Source organism: Parasteatoda tepidariorum, chromosome 11 (genome assembly GCF_982258835.1).
Source record: "Parasteatoda tepidariorum strain Cologne lab strain chromosome 11, Ptep-v5.0, whole genome shotgun sequence".
In the NCBI taxonomy this organism is placed as follows: Eukaryota; Metazoa; Arthropoda; class Arachnida; order Araneae; family Theridiidae; genus Parasteatoda; species Parasteatoda tepidariorum.
Window position 1 is genome coordinate 11,077,859 of NC_141765.1, and position 12,639 is coordinate 11,090,497.

The 12,639-nt window shown below is 27.9% G+C and overlaps 1 protein-coding gene across 13 annotated transcripts in view; it reads left to right on the plus strand.

The window, feature by feature from the left end:
• Window positions 1–12,639, plus strand: part of LOC107456224 (cAMP-dependent protein kinase catalytic subunit 1) — a 452,991-nt gene that overhangs the window by 248,316 nt on the left and 192,036 nt on the right. Inside the window, exon 1 of one of the 13 annotated variants that reach the window (XM_016074036.4) lies at window positions 4,061–4,386. The exons of 8 other annotated variants lie outside the window; for them this stretch is intronic. In XM_016074036.4, the coding sequence (XP_015929522.2) occupies window positions 4,272–4,386 (115 nt within the window). In that variant the 5' untranslated portion in view covers window positions 4,061–4,271. Of the gene's footprint in view, window positions 1–4,060; window positions 4,387–12,639 lie in introns of those variants that run through there. 4 more of the 13 variants (XM_071187751.2, XM_016074028.4, XM_087154839.1 and 1 more) reach the window with 4 other exon arrangements.

Genomic DNA, 12,639 nt, shown 5'->3' on the forward strand with positions numbered 1-12,639 from the left:
TATAACTTTTGAAAATGTGAACAAATGAATAAAATAATAAGGTTAAAGTAAAGCACTTTAAATGTATTAATTGCTTTCTCAGCTCTATTTTTTCAGATCTATCTTAATTTATTATTTGCGTAAAAGTATCGATTCCTTTGTGAATAATTTCTTATATATATTTCCAATTGAAAATTATCACCTTTTTCTGATTAAATGTTTAATTTGAAGAAAAACAATTTAATAAAATCTTATACATCTGAAAAAGCAAACAAGTGAGCCAATTTTTTTTAAATGTGTAAAGTGCTTCCTTAACTCATTTTTCAAATCTATTATAGTTCATTAATAGCGTAACAATATGTATTTCATTATGAAGAATTTTTATCATGCATTTGGAATAAAAAAAATTTAATTTTTTTTCCTAATTACGTATCTGAAATGCTGCATTTAGCTATAAATGCAATAAGCAATTTTTGCAATAAAAATACCTTTTATAAAATTTCCTTACATTTGAAATTGCTAACTTTTAAGACAATTTTCCTAAGATCTTCATTCTAATTAAAAAATAATAAAAATAAGGTTAAAGTAAAACATTTTAAATGTCTAATCTTTTTTAGAAACGTTTTCCTCAGATCTATCTTGATTAATCATAACAATATCGATTTCTTTATGAGGAATTTCTTAAATGCATAGTTCATTTAAATCTTCACCCTACTGAAAAATGAATAAAATGTTTGAATTAAATATGAATTATATTTCAGAAACAGATAAAAAAACTGTGATGCCTTTACAGATTTTTTAAAACTGTTATTCAACTGTAATCTCATTAATTTTGAGTCAAATAGAATTTTTTTTTTTTAGAAATTGACACCGTTATAGGTACGTTATTCAGGAACTAATATTTTGTACACGTTATTTAAGAAATCGGAACCGGTTACTTAATAACTGATATATCTTAGCCGATAAGTTCTAAGGATTAGTCAGGGAATTTGTGCCAATGAGAAGGAAGAGGCGTAAACGTCATGATCAGAGGAAAACTGGTTCCCTCCGCCTGAAACGTTATCTTCCTTCCTCGGCTACTTTTTGCCAACGTTCCGAAGTTAAGGATAATATCCCCAGAAATACTTATTTTTATTTACTTTACTTCTTTATAGCTTTTATAAATTAATTTTTTATTGTTCATAAGCAAAATTATGCAAATATTAAGACTATCTCACATCGTTCTTCTCCGTGCTCACAAAATAAATTAAATTATCTATCGTTAGAAATTTTTTCTTTCACATTTTATTGTATTATAATTTTCTCTGTTGTTTTAAAGCACGTGAAGTATGGGTGGTGTTTTCTACACTAGGAAACGCTGCAAGCTCGGTTCCGCCTAAATTTCCGGGTTACTGTTTCCGTTGTATTTTGAAGCCATTTGGCATCATAGTGTTTTGAGATTCTTGCAAACAATGTATTTGATCACTTATTACTTGTGTTTACAATGCTAAAAGTGTTAACACTAACGAAAGATGGTGCACAGCCTGCAACAAGAACAAACAGTAATAAACTTATGGAAAGAGGCCATATCAAGACTGCCAAAAAAGCGAGTTATTCAAAATCTAGCAACCATGTCACCTTTTTTAACAATATATCTCTAAATAACTAAAACAAATTTTCACTTTAAACTCACCAGAATTACATATTAACATTAATATCTTATGAAATATGGCAGATTTGAGCTCAGAAATCATCTAATTTATTTCTTTTATTGAAAACAAAATTATTTGTTTGAAAATATCGCCTCGCAGAATAACATGTAGTAAGCAGCTGCAAACTTTCTAACCGGAACTAGAGCAGGCATACAGCCCGAGATTGTTATTGTTTACATTTCTACTGAAAACACCATCCATAGTTTTGGTTGTTTTAAAGCGTAAATGCAATTATCAAAGTACGCTTATTTATCAGTTAATCTAAAATGTTAACATTAATGACAGACAAATTTTTTAAGATAGTAACAATATTAATGCATTTTGTCTTAATAAAAAAATATGATTATAAAACTTATTATTTATTTATTCAAATATTAATAATATTTTTAATGCGAACAACGTAAAGCATTTTATTTAGTATTACGTACTAAATCGCTTATCGGTTTAAAAAAAATCATTTAACTTATTCAGTGAATTTTTTATAAATAAATTTCATTTCTAACAGAAATATCTCATAATGCATTCGCAAATAATATACCGAGTAAATCTGATGCTTCTTATGTGATATATTTTATAATTTTGCATGTTACATGAAAGTAACATGTGAAACTAACACATTTGGTGCAAAAATGCATTATGGAAATTAATTAACGCTGTTTTTTGAAGCTCTGTCTCCAAGGAAAATAAAAAAAAATCAGAGTTTAAGTGCTTACACGTGAAGCAATGTGATGATTTTAATTTCTATATATAATCTTGCCTTGAAGAATTATCTAGGTTTTAGAACAGACAAATAACTTAAATATTTCAAAAGTTAATAAACGTTTTCAAAAATCGCTAATTTATCGACATTTTTCTACCGAAATGAAAATTATTAAATTCACTGCCTCATTCTCAGTTTTTACAATTTTTTACGAGCCCGGATAAGGCAGCATTGGAGTGAGTTTTTAAATATTAAAAAATTAGACCACAAATGCTTTTTCTTTTCATAAAACTATGGCTTTTCTCCATATTGACGTCTTGTGCAATTTCAAAATAAGCGTAGGCGGCTTTAGAGATAGGCTAAACTTGACAGTCATGAGTAAAAGTTACAAACTCACAGCCTTTATAAAAATAGCCATATTGGCAAAAAAGCATCATTTCATATCACGACGAAGCCTTTGAAAACTAGCCTTAAATATTGGAAACATTAAAAAGTTTATACATTTATTAGTATAGAGCTTGTATTAGATTAGAAGAACACGAGATGGGAATTACTTTGATTAGGAATATGGTAATGTTGTAAAGCGACGTTAACGAGAATCGATATTACACACCGTTAGTTCTTTTGTAGCCTGATCAAAGTGGTTACCAACAATGGTGCGTGTAGGAGAAACATTCTGCCGAATATTTTAGACCTGTTGCAATAATGTATGTAGTGTTGTTAGTGTCATTAAAATGGAATATGCATTTGAACCAATTAGTTTATTTTTAAGTTTTCAAATGAATAATTCAATTTTAATTTTATGAAAAATTTCATGAAAACATTAGCAATGTGCACGGAGGAAAAAAATTCGGTACTATTTACCAGAAGTGTCATAACTAATTTACCAGAAGTGTCATAACTATACAGTTATGACACTTCTGGTAAAAAGAAGAAGGGAAAGACCATAATTCTGGTAATAAATACCAAAGTAAATGGCATTTAAACCATTCATTTGGTAATTTTTCCGTTCATACGCTAACGGTTCGCCGGGAATTCTTGTTTACAAAATTATAATTCTTATTACCACACATTTAGAAAAAAATACAAAACTTGAAAGTAAATTTAACCGAATAAATGATTTTTATCACTGATTATAAAGCCATATTTAATTGTTTATTTTACCAAAATCAATACCATACTGCTTCGGTAAAAGTAACCAAGCTTTTCGGTTTTCCTATATAGCCAGAAACACCATTAGTTTTACCATATTTTGATAGTTTTGACTAAACAGCTGTTTTGATCATTCTTTTTTCTCTTTATGTGGGTCTCCGATTCTATGTGCTTTAATTTCGAACAGTGCTATTTCATAATTAAAGCCATTACATAATTATTTAATACCTATCCAACTTTTCCATAACTTCGAATTTCGAATGTTTGTTTCACTTTCACTGTTGGGCTAAAAATGTGAAAAAACTGCTTTTGGAAAGCCGTTAAGTTTCAATGAAATTTCATGGATATTTTATTAATGTTAACCAACATTGACGCAACTAGTTCATGTTGGCAAATTTTATATTATTGTTTTCGCTTGAATATTACTCAAATAAAATTATTATTTACCTTATTCAATCTGCGTTACTTGAAACCTTATCTCATTATAAGAATGATAAAAGAAGATAACTTTCTTCATATGTTTGTAAAGGTATTCAGAAAAAAAGCTTTCTTAAGTAAAATAGATCGGAAAACATCCTTTCGCTAGTCAAGACAGTGATGTGAGTCATATCTTTTAACTTTGACCTCTAAATGAAAACAATGTGCAACATACACACTGAAGTCTTATCTTTAAATGTCTGAAAATGAGAGCATAAGTGACAAAGTATTTTAAACCAAAAATTGTAGTAAGAGAATAAGAAACGTTTAAAATGAAATCAGGGGAAAAAGACCGTAATAAACAGAAAAGCTCGCCAAATACTTCCCCATGGTGGAAGTTCGGGTCAAGAGCACGATCAACATCTAATCCTGTGAAACGACTGCCCGGTAAGTTGTGATTCTTTTTGTCATTCAGATGTTAGACATTTTTTTGAGCTTGATAACATTTAAATGTAGGTTTAGATGTGAATTAATTTATTTCAAAAATTGCACAAAGTTACCTATAAATAGGACACTATTGGAAAGACCATGTTTTTTTTTATGGAAACTGCGTACCGATTCGAATTTTTCCAGAGCCTTCATAAAAAAATCACTATTATGTTTTACCGATATTAATAAATTGTTAATCCATGGACACGTAATGAGAAGATCTCCAAGTAAGATAAAGATCTTCTACAAACTTTTCAAAAAAATTCGATAGTCTGCTCAAACACCTGATCTTTTGCTGATATCACGAGGAAAAATTCACATTTCACCTTATTTGTGATCGCTTTCACGAAGATACTAATTCGAAATTATTCCAATCAAGCAATTGTCTGTTCTTCGAGTTATATGGCCAGCACACTGCCATTTTGGGAGTTTAATTAATTCCAATGACTCCGAACTCTTTCGTTTGTAGTTTTAAGTTCACAGTAACATTGCTTTATATATTGCTTAACAACACAAAAACTCCATTTTAATCTTCGGCACTACCGCCCAGGGCAGACCAGGGTCGTCTCAACAAGTTTTTGTTCCAACAGTGTCTGTCAGATGCTTATATCTCTCAAACAAGTCACATTCAGTGTTTTTAAATCTTTTTTAATGACGTCAAGACATCTGAGTAAATGTCTTCCCCTCTTTTAAATGCCACTTAGCTTCCTAAACAGTTTTATGGGGTCGTAATATCCTGATAGAAATAAGTGACCAAGATAGCTAATTCGGTTTGATTTGATGTCTGGTTGCTTATATAGCTTATATTGCTGGTTGCTTATATCGCTTACGAAGTTCATGATTGTAAAGAATTCGCCAGACGTTATTTTAGTCAATTTACGAAAATCAGTATATTGGAATTTTTCGAAACTCCAGAAGGCTAGTAACAAATCAACCAAGGGAACAATTCAACTTGAATAAAACAATATTTTATAACTTTTAAGGAATAATCGTGAGGTTTTAAATCTAGAAATTTTATTATAATAAAAATGCATTGCTACACTTTCTTTTACTTAGTTCTTCCATTTCTTTTGAAAGAAAAAAAGCAAGTGAAGTAAAATTCTATGATTAATTCATTTTGCATTTTATTTTTGAAAAATCTGATACTTGAGCTTCACTGCGCAAGTATCTAAACATGATAGTTTTAAAAGTCGTTTATTATTTTGATTTCAAGAATTCATTTTTTAATTTTTTTCTATCATTTATTTATTTTATTTTTTTCTTCAAAATATAAGGTAGTTTCAAATGTTGCTATTTTTCCATTTTTAATGGTTAAAATTTATCTCTTATGAAAATCATTATCTAAAATGCATCATTTCGTATCAATAAACTAAGCGCAAAAAAATACATCATTCAATCCGATCTTATTTTATTTTTTTAAGCCTAAAATTAATTTCAAATGCAGTTCTTTATTTACTCTGAGGTAACTTACCGTTTCATTCAAGAATGAAAGGGAGATTTCTGAGAACCGTCTTAAACACTTTGTGGAGAGAGAGGGGCGTTTTCATAACGCAGACACTGCACTTGTTTTTAGCTGAGATGATGTTCGCAATAGTTGTTTAAATTGGAACGTTCTATTATGGCTTCAGTTTTATTTATTCGACAAAGTTCTACAAAATATTTTATTGGAAATACTAAAAATGGTATAAATTACAATGAAATAATTTTTAAAAGTATGTCAATGTTTTTTAGTTTTCCTTTGTTTTTAATAAGTTCAAAATGTAGAGAAAACATGGAAAAAATTATATATATGTTCTAAAGTTCTAGCCAGCCGAAATTTTTTCTCGTTACGTCGAAAAAAATTTTGCTCGTCACTATTTCCACGCAAAAATATGAACTATTTTCGCAATGCTAACAGATGTAGTATCAAGAAATTTTTCAGTGGTTCAGATGCTATTCATATATCAATATAAGATATAAAATACAAAAAATTATCAGAAAGTAAAGAATTATTTTCTGGAAACGAAGGAAAAATGGTAAAATGTTGGAAATGAAAATAAAATTATCTTATATTTCATATTCCCCGGCTAAATTTAATATTTTTCATTTATTTATTGAGACTTTCAATACCTCTTGTGATTTAAAACTTCATGGTTGCATTCAAACTGGTGCTGCCATCTTTCGCCATCGTTTAGACTTTAAATTTTGATTTTAACTACAATGAGTCGTTTCCCCTCCTCACATTTCTCTCATTTAATTTTCCAATTTTTTAATTTTTCTTCTTCAAGTCGAATTCGAAGATAACTTTTTTACACAATGCAGTTATCATGGGCATCGAAGAGGTCCGATTTTTGAGGGGTACGAAATTAAAATACGCAGTTACAATAGCAACTAAATTTCACACCTGGGAAAAATAATTCTTATCTCTGCTAAATATCTTCAAAATTATTAATTATTGTATATCACTTTCTCGTTATTAACTTTAATACATTTAAATGAATGATGGCTCTTAAAAATTTTCTTTATTTGTCTGAAAGATATCAGTATGAGAGACTTATAGAGATTACTAATTGTTGAGGGGGACACTGTCCTGAGCGTGGAAAATTAAAATACACAGTCACAATAGGACATTTAGAGATTGGGAATTATTGAGAAAGACATATATCCCCCCCCGACCAATGACACCCATGCCCACCGTTCATATCCCCCCCCCCGCTAACGACGCCCAAGATGGTAATAAAACATAGATTAATTCAAAATATATTTGATTTCTATCAATAAATAGAAATAAAATAATAGAATATGAAATTGTCAAAATTAAAAAAAATATATTCATATCTGAGAGCTTTCTTTTTTGAAATACAAATTAATTAAAAAGTTTTTAAATCAAGAAATGAATGTTTGTCTTTTTAAATAAAAGAGATATAATAATATTTATTATTGTTGTTATTCTACTATTATTATTTAATTATATATATATATATATATATATATATATATATATATATATATATATATATATATATATATATATATATATATATATATATATATATATATATATATATATATATATATATATATATATATATATATATATATATATATATATATATATATATATATAAATAAGCACTTCATGAGAGTGGAGAAAGTAAACAGTCAAATCACTCTGCATCGTATTTCCCTCACAATTTAATTATAAAGAAGAGAGTGAAATTTCCTGTTCCGCTCTTTAACATTTTGTGTTTATTGATGGCGTCTCTCCCTGTTCTCGGACATCCACCCACGCAAGGAGAGAAAAAAAACTTTCTACGGAAGGAAGTAGGAAACCTAACAATATTCTTTTGTTCTATTTCCTTGGCGCCATGATCATTTTCATTATATGCAGGACAATCAATTCTCATTGTTTTTTCAATGGAATCAATCAAGTGCTTTAAATTAACATATTTAAAAATATTCTTTTTGACGAAAAAACGACTACAAAATTTTCCATACCAGTTAGTAACAAAAGAAAAAAGATATTCTTAAACAAAACAGATTTACTTTTTTTTTCTTCTTTATTTTATTATTATTAAGTTCTTCTGTCATCTTAAACAAGAATTTAAAACTAAATCAAGTTCTTCCTTATGTCACTAAAATTATATTTTTCAGTTGAATCGTTAAACGCCAAATGGAAATTACTCATGCCTTCGATTGACTTCATGAATTATAGTAAAATAATACTAAACATAAAGAATTTAACATATCTTAAAATATATCCTTCGTTAATGAATTAAGCAATAGTTTGAACTGTATTAGTTCGAAATTACTATTTGTTAAACTGGAGCTTTTTTCTGAATGATAAAGCAAGTAGTTTTAATCGTTCCCTATCCGCTACTTGTTGAATTGATTGCTATATCATCAATTAATGGAATTTATTACCATTCAAAGTTTCGACAATTTTCTGAATAGTTATAGTGTTTTATCCTTTTTAGACAACTCGAATAAATGGATTTTCACAAAACGTTTTATTTTATTCTATTTTATTTTATTTTAAATGTTACCCGTATAGTCCGTATCCACTATTTTAACTGTTAAACTGCTTCAGTTTAAAAAGCGGTGTACTTTTAGTTGCCACTTGGTGCCTATCTTGAAATATGTACTGTATAGGAAGAGGAGAGTAAAATAAGTAAGTTGTTTAACATCTTTACTTTACTTTAATTAGAACATTAATGTTAATCACAAAAGGCGTCAAACCTACTCACGATTTACTACAAAATCAGGAAACGAAACAATTTTAGAAAGAAAAAAATTCGAATGATTTGCACAACATATCTTTGTTTTTAATGTTCAAAATTTAAGTGAGTCTTCAATTTCGAAAAAAACAAGGTATTTGTTGATAAGTATTTTTTCCCTTTAAAAGATCGTTTGTTTTTGTGTTTTTTAAAAAAAATTTAAATTTTTTTTTGCAAGAAAGCACAAGCAAGTGAATAAATAATTAGAATAATAAAAATAAATAAGCACATTTAGGGCATCAATATCAGGAAAGCAACGAGAAATTAAGCGTTAAAATGTCGTTTTCATAGCATTAATGTTTTTGTGGTGTTGTTTCTTACAAAATCGATTATGCTCTACATTGCCATTTCCTTTTTCCCCCTTATCTCGCACCATTTTCCAGTTACAAATTGCACTCTAATTCCACATCAACAAAAGTTTCATCATGTAGCACATAGCCACTTTAATGTACCTAGACATCTCTTTTATTTCCAACTGCAGCAGCTCGGTATTTAATTGGGGGGGGGGGTACGAACTTTTGTGAGCAACCTTCTTAAACGATAGGTTAAATTATGTCTGTAAAATAAAATTTGAAAGAATATTTTCGTACGCAAGATTAAAATATTCATTTTTCAATTTTAAATCCCACTTAAAATTCTTTAATAGATATATGTACTTTATACCTTCCATTCATTCACCTTCATATCAAATCAATCATTTTACTATTTGCTTTTAAAACCAGTTGTATTAGACACATCTTGGCCTAGACTCATCTTGGCCTGCGTCATTAAAAAAGATAAACAAAAAAAAAAAACTTTATAATCTCATGTATTGTTTTGTAATTTAAGTAATATTGCATTCGTCACCGCAAGCAGGATATTTATCATTCCAAGTCATTTATTTATTTTTTATAATCAATCATTTACTGTACACGTGTTGTGATGACTAACAGATTTAAGTTCTTTTCCTTTGAAAAATTTTGATTAATATTTCAAAAGAAATATATGCTCATATATGATACAAATCCCTTAAAGTAAATTGATAATATAGCCACATTAAATGCCACGGTAAAAAAATTTTTTTAAAAAAATAGCTTATGTATTTCAATATGGACTAATTGAAAAAAATTATTCGTTGGAAAAGTTCATGACTTAAATTTAATGAAAATCATAGGTATTAAATTAAAATGCGAAAATTTTAATATCTTCGATTTTTTTTTTGAAAGCTTTAGTAAGGATAGTTTTCCTATTTGGAAAATTATTATTGTGGAACAGATTTTTCGAAATAATTATAAATTTTTAAAGTCGATATGAAGTGAGACAAAAGCCCTTTTGCTTTGCAATTATATTTCGTTTTTATTATTTATAGAACCGTTCCTTCATCAAAAAACAAGCTATAACTATTCAATATTCATAAAATGTATATAAACTTGTAAAAGAAACTTATGCAGTGCACTGTTAAGTACAAATATTTAATTTATCTTGCAAGTTCTAAAGAAAATATAATTTCAATGATTAGAAAAAAAAATTTCTCACCAAAAGCTGAAAAAACGAATTCGAACATTTTCAAGAAAGCATTTGTGCAACATTCAAATAAAATATTGTTGCCATTTTCCGCATAATACTTGTAACTCCAACACAAATAACTTTAACTCAATAAATTTTAAAATACTATATTTCGTTTCTCTCTAATATTATTGAAAATATCTTTTATGTAACATCTTCTTATCTTTAGCCTGATACAAGAAACGCAAAGTTGACATTAGAAAAAATATATGATTTAGGTCTTTTAGACGCCATTTAACGGTATGAAAACTTGAATTTTCTTCCTCGTAAACTGAAGCAATTTGACGCATTAATAAAATTCTGTAACATAGTTGACGTGGAAAGTCAATTAAATATTTTTTTAATTCGTTTCTACCCTATCAAAGTATTATAACAAAAATTATTAAAACTGATTAAATATTAAAGTTTTAAAATGTTTTGTAATTATATATCATGGAAACCTCTAGATTCTTTGCTTGACTAATGTTTGGCCTTAACTTTACTAAATTTAAAACTTGATTGCTAAGTTGAAAGTGAATTTTAAAGGCTATAAAACTTTTACATAAAAATATATAAGAACTTACGACTAGTTTTTTTTTTCTTTTCATATTAGGATTTGGATTATAAAGCAAAGGCAAATTTTGAATTGATAATCAAATTAAAAAACTTTGAAAAATCAAATTATGTACTTTTACTTAAAAAGTGTTCTGATTACATTGTGGATATCATAGACTAATTGAAAAATCTGACTTTTTGTGAATGTCAATCGCTTTTTGCATTGTAAATGTTTGATTGAAAAGTCTTCAGTATTATTTCATATATTTGATATTTTTAGGCTTATTACAATCAGCCTATATACATTTAGGCTAATTAGAAAATAATCGATGAATTACTAAATCAAAATGAATATACTTAAGCTTGTTGAAATAAGCCTTTAATAAGGCTATTTATGATGCGTTTCATTTCTCTAGGCTTATTGCAAACTTCCTCAAGTTAAATGAGGTTAATTGGATGATCCTTCCTGAAAAATATATTTTAAAATAGCCCATAGGTATGTGGTCTTATTGTAATAAGCCAGAAAATGTTGGTTAGAAAACATTAGACTCTTCGAATAAACCTAAAAAGTGCCAAGTTGGCTAGAGAATATTTGAGTCTCTACCAATAAGCCCAAAAGTGACAGGTTTGTTATAAAACATTTGAGACTCTTCTAATAAGCCTAAAAAGTGTCAGGTTGATTAAAAAAATATTTGAGACTCTTGAAATAAGCTTAAAATGTCTCAGGGTTGTTAGAAAATAATTTAGAATTCTTTCAATAAGCCTTGCAGCATGACGACGATGGTTTGCAAAGAGGCGTTTTTATTTCTTTACGACCATTGTATAAGATTGTATTTTTTTATCTTTATGTTGATTACAGCCCAAAATGTACACATAAAGAGGACTCGCTAAGTATTGATAATTTTTGCAATACTTTTTGAATAAGCAAAGTTGTCAAAACATTAAACTGATGTATTACATTGTAAAAGGGAATCTTGACAAACAAATTTTTTAATTAAGGGTCATAATTGCTTTAATACTAAATTGAATAACTTATTACAGTCATTTTTGATTCTAATTAACTACGAAAAAAAATTTTAAAAATACAAAACATTATCAGTAATATAATTTAACAATAAAATATCGTAAATAAATTATTTTAAAAAACGCTTTCATACGTTTTAAACAAAACCAAAGCTTAAAGAGTGGTTCGCTTTATCAGTGAAATGATCTTTTATTATTCACACTTCCAATCTTCTACAAATGAAAGATTTCAAACTTTCGGAAGGTGCATTTTTAGACAAATTAGTTCAACGTTGAACCAAACATGCATTGAACGTTTTGTTCAAATTTAACCATAGTATCGTACATTCGAGTTCAGAAAGAATTAGTTCTCACTATAATATATTTCAATATGGCTCCGTATAAAACTTGCAGCAAAAATGAACACCAATTTTCTTACAGCGTAATAAGCTTAATTTAAATTTCTGTTGTAAAATAAATCTACGAAAGAAGGAAAAAAAGATAGACATTTGAGAATCATTCATCTTTTCTTTTTCAATATCTTTTTTAAATTCCTACAGAAAAGGAAAAAACTTTTTTTCTTCTCTCTCTCTAGTTTATTTTATTGGTATTTTTTTTATAAGTGCTTTTATTAAAGAGTCGTTCCAAATATTTGAAGCAAAGTGAACGTGAAAACATTTTAGGATTTAATGAAAGTATGAGCCAACCTTCAACCGTGTAAGTCGTAAATGAAATATGGCTCTGTCTTTTAAAATAGATATCTATAAATAAATCTGGAATATTCTCTACGCCGAAATTATCTCGAGCCTGATATGTATATAAATATATTTTAAAGTTTTTTCATCATCATCGAGAATGATTACATTTGTGTTAT